This window comes from Poecile atricapillus, chromosome 2 (assembly GCF_030490865.1).
Source record: "Poecile atricapillus isolate bPoeAtr1 chromosome 2, bPoeAtr1.hap1, whole genome shotgun sequence".
NCBI classification, from domain to species: domain Eukaryota; kingdom Metazoa; phylum Chordata; class Aves; order Passeriformes; family Paridae; genus Poecile; species Poecile atricapillus.
In genome coordinates, this window is record NC_081250.1 from 126,768,959 (window position 1) to 126,793,619 (window position 24,661).

At 36.4% G+C, this 24,661-nt stretch overlaps 1 protein-coding gene across 2 annotated transcripts in view; it reads left to right on the forward strand.

Annotated features, from left to right (window-relative positions):
* RALYL (RALY RNA binding protein like) overlaps positions 1-23,302 on the forward strand; it is a 176,921-nt gene extending 153,619 nt beyond the window's left edge. For both annotated transcript variants that reach the window (XM_058832217.1, XM_058832218.1), the window contains exons 7-9: positions 1,119-1,232; positions 5,529-5,707; positions 22,330-23,302. In XM_058832217.1, the coding sequence (XP_058688200.1) occupies positions 1,119-1,232; positions 5,529-5,707; positions 22,330-22,347 (311 nt within the window). In that variant the 3' untranslated portion in view covers positions 22,348-23,302. The remainder of the gene's footprint in view (positions 1-1,118; positions 1,233-5,528; positions 5,708-22,329) is intronic.
* The last annotated feature ends 1,359 nt before the right edge of the window (positions 23,303-24,661 follow it).

Here is a 24,661-nt window from a genome sequence, read left to right on the forward strand (position 1 = left end):
CCATGCACACACCAAAGTCAATGCAATACTCCTGCAGCAGTGGTGGAGGAGAAACACAGCTCAGTGCTCTTCCACCACCAGTCCCTCATGGTGATAGTCCATTTCTTCCCGTAAGAGTTTTAACAGTGGCAGCTCTGCTGCCTACTCTGATCCCTTATAAATTGTTTCATTCTCCCATGCCAGCACAGGGTTGTCATTTTCTCCTCTAGACCTTTTCCACATGATATCCTAGCACAAACAGGGCAAGTGAATTTGATTGGACCACCTTCTGAGTATGCAACACGTTCTGATAATGCCAAAATAATGAGGTAATTTGAGGGCTGCAGAGCTGTTTCTTTTGAAGCCAAAACACCTCCAAAGCATTTATTCCTTCTTAGGTTAGACAATGGGAGCACAATAATAAACAAAAATGAAGAGCAGGGCAGTGCAAAAAAAGATTTGGAAACTTCAGCTAATAATTTATAGGTGATGTCTCCACATTCTTGGATGTCATCATAAAATGAAATATTTTTGTATATTACCCATAGCTGGAAAAAATACAAGAAATTCGTGACTGAAACTGAACTGAAAGCTTTTGAAGCAACAAAATGTGACACCTCTTGGATGAGTTTTTGACTGGAATATAACCTTGCATTCCTGGCTGCCCTAGCACTTACATTACCCTTCACTCTTGCTGAGGAATACATACTGCTACTGTAAAGGATCTTTTTATTATTGTCAGTATTACTGAAAAATAGTCCAGCAAAATAACATTGCAAGATTGTGATGTGTCTATCATATTTGAATTGTTCTTTCACTATAGGCTGTTTTTAAGTAAAAGCCACTTGGATTTATGAAGACGTTTTTGAGATATTTTTCCAGAAATAATTATTACCGAGCAACACACCTTACACAAATTCTTGCCATTAAGGCTTAAAAACCTGTAGTTTTCTAGGATTCAGCATTTTTAGCTTCCAGTGTCAATTTTAAAAGCTAAATCTCTGAAAACATTGACAAAACTGAGACAGTAGAATTTCTACTAGACAGAAAAGGGAAAAAAAACATGTTTTGCTTGGCAGGGGGAATATTACCACAAATATAATTGATTTCATGTTTTGCATTTTGCTTTCTTTCCACAGTGAAATCAGATGAGTTGCAAACAATCAAGAAAGAATTAACTCAAATCAAAACAAAAATTGACTCCTTGCTAGGGAGATTGGAAAAGATTGAAAAGCAGCAAAAAGCTGAAGCAGGTAGGTAAAAGCCATTTTTAGTGAAATTAATTAAATTAGAACCTCATTACCAGTCAAGCAAATGGACCGAAGAGAACGGAAGCTTTCTGAAATTTTGGTACTTAATATAGGTCTGAAGCAAGGTAAATAAAATATCAGGTAGAACTACTGGGAGGATAGATTAATATTATTCACAGAACATGCATCATCATTTAAGAATTGTTTTTATGGTGTAGTAGGAAAAACAATCTTTCTAGTTCTTCTGGAGACAACACATCACTGAAAAACTGACTCAACAGAATTAAGCCAGAATTTTTTGACCATGGAGATGCTTGTTCTAGGTGCATTAAGGACTAGTAGGTGGTGTATATCAAGAACTATTGTCCCAGCAATAGTCACAAGTTGAAGCAAGGAAAAAAAGATCTGTTTGATATAAGGAAAAGAGATGCAACTAAACAGTATAGTGAGTTGACCAGAGAGACCGTAGTGGCTCTGTTCTTGGAAACATTCAAAACTCATTGGTCTCAGGACCCATGGACCTCGGGCAAAATTTCAGTTTATCCCTTATTTGAAGAGTGATTGGATTTGGAGAGACCAGAGATACTTTCCAACCTCAGTTAGTGAGTGAAGCTCTGGCCTCTTTGTAAAACTGGCCACACCTCCAGTTTAGCTTTTTTCTTGCTTAAAAAGTTTTGGTTTCAGGCGTGCTTTGGGAATTAAAAAAATATCCAACACTACTTTATAATTTAAGTCATTGTAGTGTTCATTTTGTTACATGAATGATCTCACCTGGCAGCACTTTAAAGTCATTCTGAGTTATAAGGCTGTATTTTCACCATGGTATATATAAAAACAATCTCAGTTCTTATGCCCGTCTGTGGTATTTTCTTTGCTATTTCCTTATAGATCACATATATATTTTTACAGGAGATTTATACTAGTGAGTTGATTTCGTGAGAGTCAGCAGGGAAATGGAAGCCTTATCTCATGAAAAACTCAATTATCTATTTTTTTACCCATCCATTCGGTGATAAAACCTTTTTATGAATTTTGTGTGAAATGTGTGAAAGAAATTCTGCCTCAGAACCCACAACTGCCTAGGTGTCTGGACAGTAGTCACTTCCATGAAGCCAAAAATCCATCAAGACACATAAAGAGAATTCTTTCAAGACTGTCTAAGACTAACATTACTGGGAATTAGTGGTTGGGGGTTGCAAACCTGACACAGTCAAAATAGGAATTTAGATCTGGATCCCTCTTGTTCTCAACTTAATTTTTTTTTTTTTTTTTTGGAAAAATAACCTACCTTTTCTTTACAATCATTTTCTAAGCTGACAGAAAGTCCCCCAGTTACAGTTCATCTCACAGAGTTGAAGGCTAAGTCTAAGGTAAACCATTAGCAGACAGTGCGATTATCTCTTTCTGAACTGTGCACAATATGTATTCATTAGGTTCTATTTTGTTCTTTATGCAAGTTGGATAAACCTTAGTATAATCGGTGAGGATGTAATTGCAAGGCACTCCATTGAATCACTTGTGCACTGAAATATTCCGACTGTGCATCTCTACCTTGGGGAGCCTTTATAAAAAATCCATTACTATGCAAAACAATCTGCAGATCATTGTACATTGATATCAAATTTTCACTTTTGCTAAAGGACTGTGGTGATCTCATTTAAATAGAAATCAGGTCAAAGACAAAAACATTGATTTGTATTGAGTCATAGTATTAAGCTTTCTGAAGAAAAGTAATGAATATCCTCAGATGCCAAAAAACATTTTCAAAATATTGATGTTTTATTGATGTTTGTTATTCATGTTCTAAAACATCAGGTGCAGAACCCATCTTTGGCATATTCTTTGCCACTCACTGGAGGGTGTGAGGAGAAAAATACCTAAAAGATACCAGTAAGCATGGAACCCCATTTAAGTTTCCTGAGCTGATGAGGAGGGTTATGCAGCCTGGGTGATTAGTCTGCAGATCCAAAAAGATTTGTACAAGCTACATCAGTAGCTGAATTATTTTATTTAGAGTGTCAGATGGGAGATGATGAGATGGTTTTGTTCCTTCTCTATGGTTTAGCAATGTTATTTCTTATTTTCTTCTGCCAGAATGTGTGGCCTCACTAAGACTGGGACCAGAGAGAGGATCTGTGTATCATTTACATAAAGCAAAAATCAAGCCATCATCTTGCTCTTTTGGTTTTCTAGGTGTGACTTGCTCTCCTGAAGAATATTGAATTTTTAATCCTAAAAGTTGTTACAGTTGGAGGAATGTGATGTTACAGGCTGAACAAGCTCAGTGCATACACTGGTTACTGCTCTACAGCTTTATGAAAACTCTCCTTTTTAACAGCTGATATTCTGGCTTTTTCTATTATGAAACTCTAACCTTTCCAATGGTGTGCATTATAGAAAATAGAATTTCCTATACATAGGAAAACTGTAGAAATAGCTCCTTTGTTTGCAAAAATCTGAACTAGGAAGCTGGGAATAAGTTGTTCTGACATTAAAAAAAAAATTGTTAATGAATATTCTTCCTGTAATATTAGAGATTAGGCTCTAATTAGGCAGAAAGTTAGGAACTAAAGTTTAGCTTCTCAAAAAAGGCCTAAAGAGATGGTACTGAGATGGTATTTTAGCCTCCTTTGAAGAACTCAGTCTATGTTAGTGGCCTAATTTTTGAACAGCTGTACGTTAGAAGGTTTCCCATTTACATGTATTGTCTATCAAATCAGCAACCTTGTTTTTAAAAGCCTTAACTAAAATTCAGTTGTCATTGCTAGAGCTGAGTAGTTTCAGAAGTAGCTTAAGACAGGAAGTAGTAGGGCCAGACATAAAAGGCACAGGTGATTCAATCCATATTTCCTTGTGCATAAGGCAAGTAACATGATCACCTATAGCTAGCATGGCATTGTATGGAGCACCTTACCAATAGAAGATGAAGCTCCATGGGCTGAATATTTTGCTAATACATGTGACTATGGTACTGTTGAAGCAGCTGTCTAATCATTTAATTGTATTTTTTAAATCTAAGAATCTTTCTGAAGACAGTAGGTGACTGAGGGAGGAAAGCTTAATTTTTCTGTTTCTTCAGTAAGTGAGGTTGAAAATGAGGGACTAAGGACTAATGAAGACTAAAGAGATGAATGTAAGTGGCAAAATAAATGTGTAGTCAAAAGGTAAAACAAATGTCTTGGTTTAAGACTATGGAAGAGAAAAATGCAATCAAATTTGAATAGTACGTGTAGCTGGTAATAACTTATGGTAAAATAATAATATAGAACTTCAAAAATATAGAGCTTCAAGGTGATACTTGATTCATTAGTTGTCCAACAAGATAGGTAATGAACTACTAGTCTTTCAGAGCAGTCAGTCTCACAAAGGAAGAAATATTTTGTTCTAGAAATTCTGTCATTGATCACCCTCAGACCAAAAAGACACAGTTTTTCTAGCTGCATGCAACCAATTCTCTGGCCTGATTCACTTTGAGTACATAAAGTTTTTCATATAAATTCCTGACATGCATGGGAATAAGACTCTGATCCCTCCAAAAATTCTTCTAGCCAGTCTGTCTCTGTCATTCTTCCATCAATCTTCCTCTGGATTTCTGGAGTTCCTCAGCATATCCAGGAGTGTCACAACAGCTAGTCATAACAATGCAGCTACCCTCATGAAGTCAACCAGAACAGATTCTTCAGGCCTCCATGGAAATAGTCTTTCTTTTGACCACTTTGCAGAAAATAGAGGAAGCCAATATTTGTTTGATTGGAAGGGGGCATTCTCCAGTTACATCAGCACGTTATACCAGTGAGGAATAATGGCTACTTTACTCCATAAAAACATTTACTTGTCTAAAAGGATTTATTGATTGCCTGTATGGCTGTTAAGATATATTCACAGTAAATTCACACAAAATTCTTGTTCATTTATTGGAAATTAACAGCCTTCTGCTTCTCTGAGCATAGATATTTATGTACTTCTCATTGGCTGCACATGAATAAACATTTGGTGACTATGCCAATTGTATTCCAAGGCAAAGTCAAGTACAGAAAATCAAGAAGCTGGATCTATTGGTAAATCAAGCCTTCACCCACTGCATGGTATAGATGGGGTATATGACCATATTGATATTGTGATTTACTTATTCATAAATTTTTGAAAGAAAAGTTTTCATATTTGGCTGGTAGACATCACACAGAATATCACAAAGCTAGCACAGCTGAAGATGGAAGCTTGGGTTTCTTCTGCAGAGCACTTTCCTTTGCCACCAGTAGGAAAGATTACTGAATCTCTAGAAGTATGTTTTCCTTACAGAAGCTCAAAAGAAACAAATGGAAGATCATGCTGATTTGATTCAAGAAGAATGCATATCAGAGAATGCAGATAACTCTACGGAAGAGCCAATTGAAGGAGGGCCAGATGCAGATGGGGATGGAGAAGATATGACTGATGGGATAGAGGAGGATTTTGATGAGGATGGCAGCAATGAGCTGGTAAGGAATAATCATGGCATGTCTATCTATATGGTTCCTACAAGTAACCACAAAGAACCAACTGTCTGGATTAACAAAATAAGCTCACAGAAGCACTGTGGTGTTCTGTAACTAGTGCCTACACCTATACTCTTCACACACGGTAATATCAATTAAGCATAGGAACCTCTGAGGAGAAACAGGAAAAATATATTTTACTACATTTGGTGATTTTAGAAAGGAAATAAAATGTAGCCTAAATTGGTTTACATTTATTATTTTACATATGTAGAAATGTAGTGTGCTATTTTTTCTTTTCCTTTTTTAACTGTTGCTTATCAAAATTAAATAAGATTCTATAATGGTGAACTTTTTCATTATTAAACATGTGCTTTCCATAGTCCCGAGTCTCGATCTTCCATCTGTATATTCTGCAGGCTGTATTGGCAGATACAGATTTTTTTGATAGAAGGACTCTTCCTTAAGAAATGTTTGGGTTTTCAGCCTGAGGCTGCACCTTTCATGAAATACCCATTATGGTGCTAAACTCTTAACTTCTTCTGGAGCAACATTAAAAAACATTTGGAAAGTCAGATTTATACCTCTCTATGCATTCTTAATAAGAATGGAACAGTCACAGTGGTTTAGCCTCTATAATACTATCCCTCTCTTCCTAATTTTCTTATTCTGCTTTACTTTTGTTGCTCCTTGTCATTGCTCGCATTTAAAAAAATATTTAATCATATGTATACAGTAAAAGTCTTTTAGTGAAGCAGCAGAAGTCAGTTAGCAAGGGACTCAGCAGAATCAGCAGGTCTGGAGTAACAGGGCATGTGAATAACCAGTGGTTTGTACTGCTTACTGCAGATGCTATTTAAACCTACTTGTAATTCTCAGGTTTTTGTCCTGTTAACCAGCCCAAGACTCTCTTAAATTTCTGTATCACGAATAACATTATTCCCAGAAAAAGCTACTAAAACCTGAATTCCCTCATCTTTTTACATGCAATGTAGAACGGACAACATTATCTCCTTTTCTTAAAGAGACAGGTTCTCCTCTTCAGATATGAGGGATGTCTGTGAGAAGCTGTCACTCTGAATTTGTAGGGCGTTTAATTTTTTTAATTAATAAATACTTTTCAATATAATCTCCCACCATAGCTGATACCTGACCAGCTGAAGTGATTTTAGCAATAGGGGTGGCCACAGTTTAACAAGAACGGTGGGTTTTGCACTAATTAGGCACCAGACTCCCCATTGCAGACAACTAAGCGGGGATGTTAACATACAGTGCACTAGACTCTGATCACTCAATGCTGTCATTTCACCCTGTGGATTTGACATACATAGAATATGTCCACGCTATATGACACAAAAGGTAGAAGAATTTTTTCATCTATCAAAAGCCTCAGCGGGAAGAGCTCTATAAAGCAAGCAGCACAGGAAGAATTAATTAGCAGTGAAAGTCTGGAATTGGCACAACCACATTTGCACACCACTGCTTCCAAGTTAAAAAGCCCTTCCAAGATTCATGTTATGGAATTAGTTGCAGACACAGTTCCAAAGACAGCTCAGAGGTCTGACACACACATCTAAGGCATGGTGAGGAACCAGCTCCAGTTTCTCTGCATGTCATCACTAAGTGCATGACTTCTGGGAGTAGGTGGCTCACTGCATGTGGAGAGTGGTGTCCTCTGCATTGCATCCTGGCATGACTGACATCCCCCCATCCCAACATGATGGTAGCAAGGAAAGGCCAAGGACTTCTGTGCATCATCTCAGTCAGGTGCAGCCTGGTGTAATGCCAGAGCAGTGGAGGCAATCAGCCTCACACCTTCCCAAAGGCTGGGACCCTCTAGCTGAGAAGCTGGCAATACTGTCGACTTTAAAGCTTAAAACTAAGATTGCCACTGAGGTAAAATCGCTGTACTTTTTGTCCTCCCTTGCCATTTCCATCAAGTTTTGGAAGAGGTTACTTCACTTTAATTTTCCTCCCTGCTGCAATGTGATAATAACACTTTCTTCCTTTTGCAAAGCCGAGAGAGATTAATGAATGCAAAACTCCAATGGATAGGATAAAGGATAGCTTAGTAAAGGATTGCTTCAAAATCTCAGGGCATGGGTGTTTTCCATGGAAAGGCAATTATAAATTGAATTATGTATCTTGCCTCTATAGTTTTCACCCAAACAGTCGGCAGTATTGGCCTGTACTTATGATATGAAGATGGTAGTTTTTAATGCATATTGTAATTTAGACAGTTTTATACTGACATATTTATGTACATATACTGGCCAATTCCCATAAGCCTTAGTTTCTACTCCAACCATTGATAGCTCTGTAAAGGGGAGGACAATAACAATTCTACCAAATATATAGTGAAAACCCCTGTAGGAATACTTGGGAATTCAGTCTGCTTCTACCTATTTGTCCTCTTAACTGAAATTGCCTTCTGTCTTTTGAAAAGTAAAGTAGATATATAAGCTTGTTATAAAGCATGTCCTAACAGATGTTGTTATTCTGTTTTATAAAAACTAAGTTATTTAGGAAAAAAAGCTGAGAGCAAATATTTAATTTTAGAATAGAGCCAGTTACAAATCTTTTGAGAAAAAAAAAGAAAGGTTAAGAATTAAACATGTTAAATGTGACAACACTAACAAAAACTTTCTACATAAGAAAAATGTTACTATTTTATGTAAAATAGTAACATTGGACTTGGAATTAAAAAAAAAAATCTTCCAAAAGGCTTTTTTAAAATGTTATAAAAAATAACATATAATATATATAATATATATTACATTATATATAATAATATATAAAATGTTATAATGTTTTTTTTTAATATAGAGCTAAAGGAATTTAAGACAATGATTAAGAAAAGATTTTCTTTCACCACTAAGACCAGCAGAGGAAACAGAAAAATATTTAAACAGGCAAAGCTAATGCCTTGAAGTCATTTCAGCAGGAAAATTTAACTGTGAGTCCACTAGCATGAAAAATATTAATAGAGGGGAAAAGGAAGATTACTTAAATTTACATCTTAACCCACAGTGAGTTCTTCAGATTTATCTGTAAATCTTCTGCCAGGTCATTTCCCAAAATCTGCTGCAGATTTGCTGAACAGAAATCTGTTTTCCTAAGGCTGTCAATAAAGGGAGGTATTCAACAAGGTCTCACCCACTGCCACAGTCCAGGTTCTGCAAGAATAGAGCCTCTGAATCCGTATATGTGGGTCACCATCTTTGCAGCAGAGGACTCAAAAATACATTTCTTTATTTCTAATTCTAACTTGGAAAGGAAGTGACTACACAGGATTTATGCTGTGGGTTTAGGTGGTAGGATCAGTTCTCTAAATTCACACACTGTCCATTTGAAGGAACAGGTTACTGCACATTAACTGAGTGATGGGCAGCCTTCAGTCTAGACCAGCTGTAAAGAAAGATGCAGTCTGAGTTAAGTCAAGCATGGATTTAAGAACTCTTCAGCCTCTTCAGTTGTCTGCCTGGCTGCACTCACAAAACAACATCATACTCGACAGCTGAACATCTTCATCCACCATCTAGACAAGGATGTTGTTCAACCTTGCATCGTAATTTTCTGTGACTAAAGACATGGCCACAAACAGTCATTATGGCTCAGCTAAACTGTGAAAAAGCTTTACGCAGCAATAACTTGATTGCCCATCTGAACTCCAGTTTGAGACGATGCATTTGAAGCACCTGCTGCAGTCATCAAATATCACCTCTTGAGAAAGTCTCTTTTGTACTATTTGCTCAAAAGTGTCTCTCAATAAATGTCTCCAGTGTTCCAGACACTTAGAAAAATTCCCAAAGAACTTTGCTGCATTTTTATACTGAAGAGTTCTTCAAAAGGTGATCTCAGAAACATGATCCATCTATGTATGAATATGTTAAAGAGTCGGATTCAACTTGCTCACTGAAATGTACCATAAGCTTTCATCCATATGCTCTCACACGGCCTCTCACTCCCACCTGTACAATGGCATGCATATTTTGTAGGTTTTTAAATATATATATATAAAGAAACAAGAAGAACAAGTAGTTGGTTATCCCAGATTTTACTAGACCCATAATTCAGGCTTTCATTCCACTCCTAACATTGAACAGTTTTTAGTAGCAGTGAACTTAAAATTTCTGTGTTCCTTCCTTGTGGATTCCTTTCAGTTTAAACTCTCCTTCAACAGTATTGTGAAGAAAGCAACACACTGTTGCAACACCCATCCCATTTTATGGAAAGCAGGCTCCCATGAAGAAAGATCTTCATTTTTACTAAATTAAGTTCACACACAAATCACAAACAGGTCACAAATTACCAAAACACAAATCTCCAGTGATATCAAGCAGGTTTTGTGTGTCTACCATGGTTTTAAATTGTAAGTAGTGGGAAGGAAAACAAATAACATTTTCTCACTCCTGTGGCTGCACAGGGGAGAACAGAAAAATGACCTTTGCAACACGGTCCAACATATAATTACATTTGAGAAGCAGTTGGTCCTCAATCCCTTTATAACAAGACCCTTCTTACTAGAAATAACATTAATATTGTACAGCCTGGCTGAAAGACTGAAGGAAGAACATTTCTGAATTAGCATTCTTAGTGGTTCCCTAATTCTGCTGATTTAGCACATGGACAACCCAGTGCAGACCCAGAACATTCCATATACCTTCTCTGAACTTGTTTTAAAGGGTGTTAATCAATCTTTGAGGCAGCATTGATCAAGTCATTGTGATCCACTTGTAAATAAAACAGGTAGCTACAAGTTACTTCACTGGAAGCCTGAAGTACTATAGATTTGGGAAAAAAACAAACCAAACAAAACAAAACACCTTTAGCCAATGGTTAATAAAATACCAACAAAATAATTAACTGTAATAAATTATACACAAACCCTCATAGTCGTACTACATTGCCTGAGAATTATAGTTCCTATCAAACTGTCAACCTTTCATAGAAAATGACTATAATAGTAATAGCATAGTAGTGGTTCAGTAGTTGAGCATTCAGTACAGCAAACTGTTTTGTGGTAGAGTATGTGATGCAAATACAGTAGATTTATGGTGTCATAGATCAGACACTGGTTATTGCTTGGTTGGAATTTGAAGGATATATTCACTGTCACAGCATTGTTTTATGCTGGTGTAGCTATGCTAAAAGTAATGAAGCCAGACAGGCATTATTAGATGGAATTTCCACAATAATGAGTCAGCTTTAATATGATGTCTTAAGAGGCTTTTTTATTAAATTATTTTAGAACCAAAGATACAGAGACTATAAAAGGCCCAGTTCTGGTTACAATGCAGATTTACAGCAGTTATTTCAACAACAATTATGGTTCCCTTTCTATTCAGTATATTTCAGTTGTATTTACCTCTCAAGGGTACTTGATTTCTTACTCTTGTCCTTTTCTCCACCTCCACACTGCATGTTTTCAGTCTATCAAGTTTGTAATATCTGATAGAGAATAATGTTTCAAATATTAATACCAGAAACTGCCACAGACATAAAACTCAGGATAATCCTCTTGCTGCACTGGTTTTCATTATGCAAAAGTAAAGCCATTATGATATAATAATAGCTATATTTCTTGTAGGAATTGATGCAATTACCATTTAAATCTACTAGAACCAACTAGTGCTGTGGCCTAAGCTCACCAGAAACATTTCCCTCTTGTCACAAATGCATGATTTAGATTGCTGGCAGAAACACTATAAAAGATATTAACTAAAGTGGTTTTAATATGATGTTGTAGAAGAGTAACTTAGCTAAGGTTCAGTGGCAAGGTTCACTGTAGTATTGTATGGCACAATCATTTGAACAATGATTCAAAACCACCAAGGCACAAATCTGAGTTACCAAAGCACAAATTATAGTTATGATTTAAAAGGTTTTGTAAAATATCAGTTTGATATTTTTGATATACTTATCAAACATTTGCCATTGGTAAATGGTCTCTCTGCTTCAAAAAGTGACCTTGCTCAAGGTCCCAGCTCAAGGGGAGGCCGCCACCAAGCAGTCAGGCTACTCAGCTGTGAGAGCTCAAAGAAGGCTCACTTAGGCTGTCAGATAAGTGGAATAAAGTAGCTGGATTGTAATCAAATTACATGCACAAGACTCCTTGTACCCACAACTTTCTTAGTTCCTTGATAAATGAGACTGAAAAGCTGCCAGCTGTTCATGTGTTAATTACATGATGGGTATTCCAACACCACTCATATCAATGCTCCTTGTGCCAGTCTTTGCCTTTGTGGGTCTTCAGGGAACAGACTGCAACTAGAGGAGTTCTTGGCCGTCTGTGCTATGGCTCAGGCCTTTACCTCCTTTGGAGTCTGAACAAAATTGCCACTAGTTTGGTTAAGGGGTTGATTGTATGCATCACATCCCTTCTAAAAGTAGCTAAAGGAAAATTGATTTGATAGCAAATCTGTATGAAACTTTGCAACTTTCTTCTCTTTAATTACTTTATAGGGAATTCAACAATGAAAATACTCAGCAGAAAGTAAAATAAAATCTGCAGAACTAAAATTTGTCCAATAATTTAATCAGATTTAAGCCCAGTTTTGCATATTTCAAATAGCAAGATCAATCAAATATGTGACTGTGTGATAGTATTGACAGTACTTAATTTACTGCAATTAAACTAGATTTTTCATTGTCCATTTAGACGCATGTTTCTTCATGCCATAGAATCAGGGCAGACAAGACTGACTCTTCTATTATCAGCCAAATTAGGCTGATTAGGCTTCTTAAAAAGATCCGTAGCTATTCTGTCAACTTGTAGCTTTCTGAGTTCATTTGTACCGGATGCAATTTAGAACATAAAGGACAAAACTTCTAATTTATGGCAATGACTGAAGCAATGTTGGTCCAGAAATCTTATTCAGCTTACTTTAAAAATCACTAAGATCATGCAAAATTTTGTCTTTTCTATTGCGCTTACGATTCATTGAAATCTTGCATTCACTGTCAGGGGAACATGATGTTCTTCATAAGACAAATGAATAGGTAAAATATTGTGTTCACTAGATAAATATCAGTGAGAGATGTTTGTACTTGAGCAACCTAAGAAAGTCATTAGGGACACCATACCCGACAGATACTAATTCCTTGTACCTTTCAAAGCTGCAGTAAATCTCACAACCTGTGAGTGAAAAAATAGAGAAAGTAATAAAAGCATGCCATGAAATCAAAAAATTGTAAGAAACTTCCTGGCATGCCCTTTTGTTATATTTAATATATGTAGTAGCACAGTAGAAGTGTTTGCCACTCACCCACTGTTACATGAATCATTGGAAAGACCTTGCCACTGGCCCCTCCTCCCCATTTTTCCTGGCAGTCAATTTATCAGAGGAAGATTTCTTAAGTGGTGTTCAGTGTTTTAACCAGGGTACTGGTTTATGACTGACTACATAATGTTTTTCTAATTATTATTTAAATCCAACCCCGTACATATCACCTGGGAACCTGAAGAAAACGCAGGCAATGTTATCATGAATTTTGTTTCTCTTTCTACTGGATTTTCCTGCCTGTAATTGCATTTTTGTAAAACAAATAAGCAAACTAATTTTATTGAATTCAGATCTATTACTCTGAATCTGCTCTGTATTAGTTTCCAGTTTAAAAATCCTCAAATCTTAAAATGATAAAACTTTTAAAACATTGCAATGTAAAGAATATAATTAATTCACAGACATTAGAATCTTACAGATTTGATAAAAAAGAGCTTGAAAATAACGGGTTTTCTCTTCTGTTTATCTCATTTTTAAGCAAAGTGTGTGGGATCAGGAATTTTGGGTCCTGTTCTCAGCTTTGACCCATGTGGTAGGCAATGTGTCTCAGAAGATTGAATGTGCAGGTAGAACTAGCACCTCTTTCTGAGGTCAGACCAACAGGTGCCTTTTTTTGGCTTGGAAGAAAGGACCCAGTATTCCCAATAATTTAAACTTATAAGAAATTATATGCTTCCCAGTAAAGAAAAATGTCTGTGGAACAACAGCCAATATATTCTTCAATGACTCTCTTTTACTTTTTTAGTTGCATCCTGCCATCTGTCTTGACTTGCCTGAAGTCTCAGTCAACGTTTAATAAGATAATCACGGTGTTTGTTAATTCTGAGGCAGCAAATATTTAATTTTGATGGTTCAGGTTCTATCAAAAGAAAAGCTGCTTTTCCTCCAGTTTAAAAACAAAACAAAACCACATATCAATTAGTGAATTTAATCAGAGGTAAACAATACTCTCAGATCAGGCCAAAAATTCTCTTAGACATGTAAACGAAATACTTGCCTAAATGAGATTAACTCTTCTCTGATATAACATAGTTGACCTTAATATTCAGTATTAGTAGCCTCATTCTTTTTTAGTCTAAGTAGATCAGAAATAGCTCCACAAATTTTGCTGGCCCAAAATTTATGAGCATATAGGCAATCTCTGAGTGAAGTGCAGAAACAATGACAGCCAAACACCTACCACTTAGATGTAAACCTGGATCACTTTCAAGTGAGGATGATGATAACTTCTAAAAAATATCACAGTGTTTTTGCTGTACCTTATGGCTGAAAAAGAAACATCAGTAATTAATTGAAGAAACTCAACACTTTAAATAAGAAGACTGATTTTGCTTTCCACCCATGAACGTTTTTGCCAATGTAATTTTAACTAATTCTGGTGGAGTGGCCCTTCTTTTGCTTCCCTGTACTTTGGCTGACTCCAGTAAAATTTGGGTGACTTGTTGAAGGAGCTGCACTGGGTTTTGTTCGCCCATCATTTACAACCAACAGCTTCCATCTGTGCATAGGGGGAATAACCATCAGAACAGTAACCTAGAACAGATACCAAAGCATTAGCATGAGGTGTGTTGGGAAAGCAGTGGATGGGAAGGGGAACACTGGTGTTCTATAGGCAATCACTGGGACACAGAAATCCTCTGGAAAAACTCAGGCCAGCCATTGGGTCTGTGCTATGGATTTGAGTCTATCAGCTTAATCATCAAGTTCTAAGATTTAACAGAAATTGAGCAATTGTCATGCATCACACATTTTTTCCTGGTGGGTTAGTCTTTGAAAATAAACAGCTTTAGTTCCCCTAGAAAGCACTCATTTCACAGGCTTTATCAGTAACCCTGAGCATCAAAAATTTTGAATGGAAAACCCTCAGAGGAAACATTTTTCTCTTGAAATTCTTCACTTAAGTAAAAAAGTGCAAACATTGAAAAGCCAAAAGATTGTTATTTTTCCATACTAAATGGCAGAAATTGTAAATGTTTTGGTTTTTTTTTCAATACAAATTGCAGACCCACTACAGCTAGTGACCCAATTATTCCAAAAGGTCTCAATTTTTTTAGAAAACACAAATGTGTTACTAAGAAGATTTTCTGCATGATTAATATCAAAACATGAAAGGCAGATTGAATTTATCCATACATAGTCATTTACACACCTCAGAAAAGGGAAGTTATTTAGAAGGTGATAGAACTGTAATTGCCATTTCAACAAAAAAAAAGCAATCAGTGAGAATAAAACAAGCTCAGTCTGCCAAAATGAAGATTTGAAAGTTAATCAAATACTAGTTTAGCTTGTCATGCTGCAGTGTGTATCTGAAGTTTCCAAATTGTTGTCGCTATTGAGTTCTAAAATTACACTACAGTTCTGTAGTCTTTCAAAATGAGCAAAGTGTTTTCTAGACCAAATAAATAAGAAAGAAAAGGCTAAATTCTTCTCTGCTTCCTCTTTGCAGGGTTATAATAATCCTCTCTCAGCTATTATGAGATTCTGCACCATTTGCAGACCATGATTTTACCCCAAGCCCAGCATTTGCTTTGTAACTTTTATTTTAAATTTAATGTCTCTTGAAATCCTCTTAAAACCAAAATGTTATGTACTACTGTACACTGTGCATTCAACTAAGTATTAGGCAGGAAAATACAAATAAAAAACTATTTTAAGTAGCACCATCTTTTATTGCCATTTCCACCTAGATCACACTCCCACAGCAAGACTTTCATAGATGACAGTTTTAAGCAGATAAGTCTACATCCTGTATATTCAACAGATTGTCTTAATTCATTTTACTGTCACCATTTAAATATTCCTTCTGCATTGTTTGTCTCATTCCACTCCTACTTCCCATGATACTCTGGGCTTTCCCAGTATCTCTGTCTCATGCTTTGTGCTTCCAATATGTTTTTCTAGTACTCTCTCCTTCCCTCTTTTTTTTTTTTTTTTTTTTTTTTTTTTTTTTTTTTTTTGTGTCACTCCACCTGGTTGTTCAGTTGAGTAAAACTTCTGCCTCCAAATACCGGAAAAATCTCCAGTTATTAGACAGAACACTCCTCATCTCAATACAATTGCCTACAATTATTTTGCCTGGAATGGGTGCCCTTTAGTTTTCAATACCTATCTAAACTATAATTTGGTAATAGTGAGAAAGTTTATTAGGTTCTTTTTGGATAATTACTTTAGGACAATTCTTGCAAGCTCCTACTTTCATTTACTTTGAAACACACTTCTTAAAATGTAGACATATTAAATGGCCTCAGGGTACAAGTTTTAGTAGTTTCTTTATGCATTAAACTGTGTGTTCAAATCTGCACCCTTGGCATTAGTAGGACAGAAACTTTTGCCTTGGGCATTAATACTTATTGGACCACCACCTCACACTAGAGAATTCCTACTCCTCACAGAGATTAATTAAACAGAGATTAATTCAGTAGGAATTTTAGTCTATAGCTTTTTTACACCAACCTGTAGCTTAAAAACACCTCCTCTATGGTATTAAGGATAATAAAGTACAGTACTTACTGCAAATCATGATAGGACTCAGTTGGACTTGCTTCTCATGGAGCAGGCAGTATCCCAAGAAGCAAAAAACACCCAGGGATATCCAATGAGAGCCATAGCCCTGAGAATTTGCTATGAATATCCACTCATATGCAGGCATAAATGAAGATGGAGCACTTTTTTCTCTGCTTTATTTGGCACTGGATCCCAAGAAGGTGTTGAGCATCCCTCAAGGCACATTGGTATGGGCTGAGGGAACTCTGTGGGCAGCATCATGGAGGCCTTACTGCATTTGGATTGGCTTTATCAGCTAAGAGAGAACAGGAAAGGGATTCTGGTGAGAATACAGTTTCACTATGGAATAGCAACATGGGTGCATTCTGGTAAAAACTTCAGGGCAGTGAGTTCTGCAAAAGCACCACCTCCCCCAGCCTACCTCTTCCACATCTGCTTGGAGATCCTGGCCCACCCCACACTCTGCAGAAGGCCCAGTGCCTCCAGCTTCAGATCGCTCCCACTGTCACCAGAAACTGTGCTACTAGTCCCTAAGTCTTCTACTGCTATAAAGAACCTTGCAGAGGAAGATTTTGCTGCAAAAGCAGTCTATCAGGAGAAAAACACAACCTAAATTAAAGTGAATAGATCCACTTCTTTCCTTCCTGGCCCCACTCAAGCTCTCCAATGACCATAGTGACTATTCCCAAAGTCATTCCTTCAGTCTCACACCTGACCATCATCTCAACTGCAGCGTGTTCTCTCTTGCACTCTCCAAATACAGGATCCTGTCTCCACCACTACACCCAAAGCATTTATCACAATTCTGCCTGGACTCACAGAAAGAAAAGATATGTTGGTCTAGGGGAAAAATCAGTATCTGATAGGGCTATCTTAGTCTTCCTGCTGATTTTTATTGGACAAACAAGTGAAACATCATTTTAGTACAAAGATAGAAGTTTGTTTTCACTGATGACTAAACCAATTATTCTCATATGTACTCACATAAGAACTAACACTTCAAAGCAATTAAGCTGTTCACTGAACAGAAAAATGATTCTGTAATGGTTTTAGCAATTAAAGTATGATTGACAGAGTCTAAAACATAATGATTAGGTTTCATCATTTGAAGAAAGATTCAAAGAAGTTGAAACTGGTTCTTTTATTTATCCTTTAATATTTATCAAACTGTACAATCCCTCTATTTGTTAAATGTAGTGAATATTCTATCATTAGTTCATTATAAAAAATTTTGCATTTATGCCATTGTTACGTTTTTCATGTTTTACAAGGGTTAATTAAAACAGAGAGCAGCAAAAGTGTGATGCACATTCACATTCCCCTGCTCATACCTACTGAACTGAGCATTTACATTTCATATGGGGGCATTAAACTAAACCACCTATATGACTGTTACTGAATTAAAGATTCGATGCTTTAAATCAAGGGACAAAATGCAAGGTGTACCTCAAATGAACACAGATGTGAAGTCAATGTGATAGCTAATACAAATTCAAAGCTCTACTTGTTCCTTGTGGTTTTCCACTGATGATGAAGAATGCTGTGTAAAAGCCAACAAAAGTGCATGTCCCCAGGGTACCTTACAGATATGAACTACGGTGTTTTACACTCAGAGTGAGTGCCTGCTTAAGAGAAAAGGAGGATATTGTCTTGAGTTAGACATAACAAATAAACAGAGTCGCAATTTGCATTAGTACTTTCTGTACTGCACTATGGTTTTTCTCATTTTACATAAATATCTAGATCAATAATGGCTATTTTGTTGTGTTTGTTTTGCTTTTTTTTTGAATGCCTGCTCTGCAACAGATTCCATTTTTCACCCCTTTGCTGTCCAGAAAGTGCATTTCATAATCAAAAGAAATTATTAGAGATGAAGCAGACTATGTTATCCTCAAGGACATAAGAGCAGCATCTGTAGACCTGGATTCAGAATTCTCAGTTGTACAGATAACAGTACTAGGAGTGAGCATTGGATGTAATGAAAGCAGTTGTGGTACAATTGGAGTTTGAGGTTTGAGCACAAGTATGAGGGCCAGCATTGGGGGTGAAAGGACAGTGTACCTGCTGCATTTTAATGGGGATTGCTGTTTTTTTGCAGAAAGTGATATACGGCAGTCACATAACCTACTGTCAAAACACAGTCAGACACCAGCAGAAACCTAGAAAGGTGTCAAGCATCAAGTCTCCTACTTGAGATGAGTCTGCAAGAGATAGATGTGCAATTTTACCAAGCAGTGGTCAGCAATAGCTTCAGAAGCCTCTATTACAGTTATTAAACTGAGAATGGATTTGTCTGGCAAGGAAAAAGAGACAGGAGAATAAGAGAAAGGATACTTGAGGCTTTGGGTTTCAAGTTCACATGTAGGTGTGAACCATCATCTATACATCCTCTTTTTAGCTGCATTTTCTGAGAGTTTCTAAGACAAACGTTATCATAAAAGCCATTCAGAGCAAAGGATATTTTAAAAACAGATGCATTTTGTCAGATTAATGTCTTTCATATACTTTGGATGCTCTTATTGTTTATAATTATTGTGGGGTAAACCATATGGTAAAGTCTGTAACAACTATATTCTGTGGGACTTTTCTTTAAACATATGCTTAATATACTACAAGGTAAGATGTTAATCATGCACATATTTTGTGTCATATAGTCATATCACATTCCTAATACTACCTCCCAAAAACATATGCTGAATTTGTGCTCTCATATAGTCAGATTTATTCCTGTACATTTAGGTCTGGAAGATAAGCATGGTAAAGTCCAGAATGTTCTTCCCATAAACCCTGTTAGAAGGAAATTAGGTATTTATTGGAATGAAGGAACATATCTTTTCCCTTTCTCCGAACAGTAAGGAAATACAAATAATTCAGAGCAGGAAAGAGGCTGAGCTCAGTTTGGATCCAGCTAGCAGAGAACAAAACCCATCTCCTGCAGACAAATAAAGCCCATCTAAATGAGTTTAGAAAAGTGAGTAGCTCACCTGCCGCAGAAAGGTCACCATTATAGCTTCCAGGTCCTTTGGCAGGCCTGGAAAACGGGCCTAGCAAAATGTTCTAGAAGGATGGTACCTGCAAGTCCCTACCATCTCATAAAAGGCTTTTAGGAGCACTACAGGATGCAAGCTTTTCATACTCTGTCATGCCTCATGACTACAAAGCACAGAGCTTGGAGGAACTGGTCCCCTGGCAGATGATCTGATGGACAGGTTCTCCCACAAGAAAATTCTCTTTATATGCAGTGTATTCTGAAAGATCTACAGATATAAAGCTAGAAATTAGCTAGACTTTGAGAGGGGGTAGGTTATAAAATAATTAAACTCCTGAAAAGCAAGATGGAAAACTTTAAATTTTTACTGACTTTTATCTGATTTACTCCATCACTTGTAATTATTATAGTCTAGGGTCCATAAAGAAGAACTGCACTATCAATTAGGGAGTTTTTTTAGTATTTAATGTTGGTTTTCCAATGTTATATACAATGTAATAGTGTATACTTAAAATTCATTCAATCTAGTAGAATCTGAATTTGGCAAAAATGCCAGAAGTATGATACTAGAACAATAATAACAGTAGCAGTAGCATTTTTGGAAGCCTGAAATACAGTGCTATGCCTAAGAAGAGTGTTTCCAATATGTCATGCTCAAAAAGCCATCCAGATAGTGAAAAAAGCAGCAGAAATAACTTCAGGTGGGAAATGAACCAATAAATATTCCATAAACTCTCTCCATCTTTTTTTCAGAGATTGATGGCAATTAGGACAGTATATAAAGTTTCTTTGATATTGTCTACAGATGCCAAGTCTATATGCTCAGCTGAGTTATTCAATTCTTAAAATGCATTATGTTCACATCACACTTTCTAAAGTGGTTTTCTGTTAGAACTACATCAAATGAAAGCCTTATTTCTGGCTTAAATGTAATTCAGTTCATCCTTGTTGTGTCAGGAGATGTTTTTATATATAAGGGGAAAGAAATTAAATAATTTTTAAATACCCACTAGTCATCATGAAGGTTTTTTAATATCATCAGCGCTGCCATAAAGGCAGATGATAAACTGCACACTATTCAGAAGAAAGAAATAGAATGAAATTAGCATTGAATTACTCTAGATTAATCACAGCCCTAGATTTCTGTCATTCCAGGGAAAATAAAAGCTTGGTTCTTTCAGATTTTATGTTTCCCCTCAGACTTTACTATTATTTGTAGTGAGAGGGAAGTAAGGAGTCCATGTACTGAAGGAAGAGCACAGGAGTATTTTGGACTGGTGGAGTGCTAAATTTTTATCATTGTTTCTAACCAGCAGCAAAGCAGCATTGATGACTTGGATCCAGATGGTTAACAACATTAGTGTTTCACAATAGTAACCTAATGAGGCTCTTTAGTGCTGGTGACAGGTTAATGCTTGAAAGGTTTATGGAAAGGGAAAAAGGCTTCAATAAATAACTTGAAAATCTGCCTCTTATTGCTTTCATAATTATTACATTTTATAATGGCATAATGGAACAGCAAAGCATAGTTGAAAAAAAGGCTAGAAAAGAGGAACTTTCTTTGGAGCTAATAGGATGAACAGAGGGATTTTGTTTAACTTCTTCTAAGATGAATAGCTAGTTAAAACCATTAAGCCTCTCTCAGATTTAAGGGGAAAATTTAAAGATCTTTTTATTGTAGTTAGTCTCTCTAGAGATCAGACCTAAAACAGGAGAGATAAAGATTTTTCTCTGTGAAAGTAAAGAATAATAGTTTTAGGATGATTTAACTGAAAGAAGAAAGTTCTGGGATCTCTCACATGAGCTTTTCTCCCTAATCCTGGTTACCTGTGAAGACCATTACCAGAGACCTGGTGCTCTCTTTGCAATGAGGGGAAATCTGATGCCTGACTTCTTTAAAGGTCAGGATCCCAGGCCTGCAGTGACTTGAAAGTTTCTGGAAAACCAAGTTTTCTATAAATGGAAATTTAAACAGATTTTTTTTTTTTTTTTGTCCAAACAGATGTGGTTAGGAAAGTGTCGTTAGAGTCTCTGTAGGTAGGTGGAGCTGGATGCTCCCCTGCAGCATCACCCAATGCCTACTTAAAGCTGGTAGCATTAATGGGTTACATAGCAGGACTCAGATGCAACCTGCCTTCAGCCTCTGCTGCAAGAATGAACCTCAAAAGTGTTGGCTAACTGGATTTTTGTGTTTTCACAATGTGGCTGATAAAGCAACAAAAGAAATCAAAGGATATATAGTTATATCCTATGGCAGGTACACAAAAGTGATAGCAAAATAAGCAACAGCAAAAGGGAAGCAACTGAGGAAAAATCCTTCAATCTGGTAACTATAGGCATTGCTGAAAGCACAAATCCAATGGAAATGGATTAAGGTTTATAAATAGTGTGATGGGACTAAAGCAAAGAATTCTACATGCAGTTTATTTAGATTGAATGCTATTATGCAAATAAAGCATTTCATTGCAGAGCAGCCAAGATACGTTATTCTATTTCCTGCTGCTAAAATAGAAATTATTAAGCAGTTGTTTGCATAGCATTTTTAAGGGGAGGCATATTTCAGCTTCAACAGCTCTTGCTTGATTTGCTATTATTTTTGGCCATACAGTCAACCCAAGACTGTTGCACAGTCCTGATTGTCCACTACTGCAGGAACACTATTCCTCTTTAAAACTTCAATGGTATAAGGTGGGAAAGCATTATAGACATTGATATTTGGTTGGTTTGTGGAAAAAGTCAAGTCATAGTCCTCTTGTCTCTTTTCCCCAGCTCTCTTGCTCTCTTTTTGAGGTTCTCCTGGAAGAAATTCTATGCTTTCATACTAAAGCCAGCATTTCATTTCTCAGTTTCTACAGATCAAGTGATGAGATGTCATGTGTGAACCCCCTGAAGGCTGAGAAGAAAAACTCTGACTTCCCCACAGAAAATTGTGAACTGCAGTTTCTTACTGGCTGACAACACCTTTGATTCAATTTGTATGAAACTCAATTTACTTATTAAAATGGACATTATTGTTCAAATATTAGAAACTCCATTTCTTATATGTTCTAAGCTGTACAATTGTCAAATTTTTATGGTTTAGATTGTAAATGTGGTTTTCTCTGGCTAATTATTGGTATTATTTTTTTAATTTTGATGTCTTAAAGGCCAATGTACTGTATCATAATAATATGAAGGACGTATTTAACAGGTGTGGAAAACACTGTATACAAATGTATATTTCTAAAAGCTATTTTTATGATTAGCACGTTTTACTGTTTTACCATATTTAGAGTCAGGTGATATTGCACTTCCTTGTTTACCGCTTAATTCAAACAAGACCATTTTGATCAGTGCCATGCTTAAATACATTGTATGGTATTTCCAATTATTTTATTCAATTTATTTGTCATTGGAAATAATTACATTTGATAATAGAATAGCTTCTAAAAAATGAAAATGTCAAAATAAGAGAGCAATCCTTGATAAACTGTAAATTAAAACCTCCTCTAAATCCCTTTATTCAGATAAGCCCTCTCTGTGATTCCATTCATCAGACAGTTGTTACAGCTGTACTTGCAAATCTCTAAAGGCAGTTTGTTGCTACCATATGGAAAGTCAGTCAGCCTCCTGTCTAGCCAGGAAAATTACTTATAGCCTGCCAATATCTGACAGCCTAAGTTAGCCTACTTATTACTTTTTGGGTTATTTTCTGGCAGAAGTCTTTCCACCCACAAACTCCTAGGGCCCTCCTAAAAGCCTAAAGTTGGAATAATTACAGATGTTGTAGGGGGAATCTCAGTATAGAATTTCTTAATAAATCATGTTTCCTTTCAAACAGAATGGATGCATTATTTCTCTTGTGTTACTGAGACATTAAAGGTATCAGAGCATATGGGCACAATGATGTCTTCCCCTATAGAAGTACCAACTTTTATACCAGTACCAGTTCACCATCCCAAAGTCAGGCCTCTTTAGCATTGCAGATGAACTGAAACAAGGAATATGTATTTGTTCATCTACATCTTTATGCAAGTGGTACTCATATAGAAAGAGACATGTCTTTAAAGTGATTGCAGGGTAAATAAATTATTTATTAGCTACAGCCTCCCAAGAGGGAGAGGCATTAACTTAGGAAGTATCTTACACAGTCAACTGGAGCACAGACCCAACTGTGTGCCAGTCTGCAGCACTGAGCCCTGACCACTGAGCTCCATGACTGGGGAATTTGCTATTTTGGGTCATCCAGACCTTCCTACAAAGATGAACTCTTGCCTTGCCCTTTCAAACGTTCTCTGTAGGCTGAAAACAAAAGAAAAAAATAGGTACCAGAAAGACTTTTTAAAAGACCTAACTTTAAATTTCTGTTTTAAAAAGCATTTTCTGAGATGACAAATTCACCTCAAGCAGTGTGGGTGTCAGTGGGTGGAAGCTCAAGGTCTCTGGTCAGGTTTCTGTCATGGGGACCATCATCAAAGAAGGACTGATATTCTTCAAATATTTGGAAGAAAATCATGCATTTTAATTTAATTATCTATTACTGATTGAGAAATTTTTTCACTAGGCAGCTATGTGACATTGCACTCTCAGTTACATTTGTGTACCTTATATTTAGCTTGTCTATTGTGTGTGGAGTTACATGATTTACATAAGTGCTGAGTAGTACCTAGATCCTTAAATAAGGAAAGACTAGTATAAGTAGTTACACCTGAGCATAAAGAACTGCAGCTTCAGAATTTATCAGGGCTGACTCTGAGAAAAGTGCAGCAAAAAAATATTACTCTTGTGTAAGTGAAATGTTAGGTCAAATAAGAGGTAGAAATATTTCGCCACTTTCTATCACTTAATATTGCTTATGAAGATTTTTAAAGATACAAATGCAGAAAGAATTGCCATTTGGGGATTTTTGTCTTTGGCTGACAGTTTTAAAAAAAGAACTCCAAACCTCAGCATTGCCTCCTGGGGCATTTGTTCCATTTAAATCACATAAACTGTTGGCTGACTTAAAAGATGCAGAATATCACCCAAGAAGATCAGTTCTGATATTGGTGTTAATAAACTAGATTAGAGAAACATCTAGGTATATAGTCTCCTCACCACCAAAATGAGCTAACCTTTCCAAATGAGCTAACACTCACAGAAAGCACTCTGAGATTCTTACACATTTTTTACAATCCTTTTAGATTATAAACTCACAGA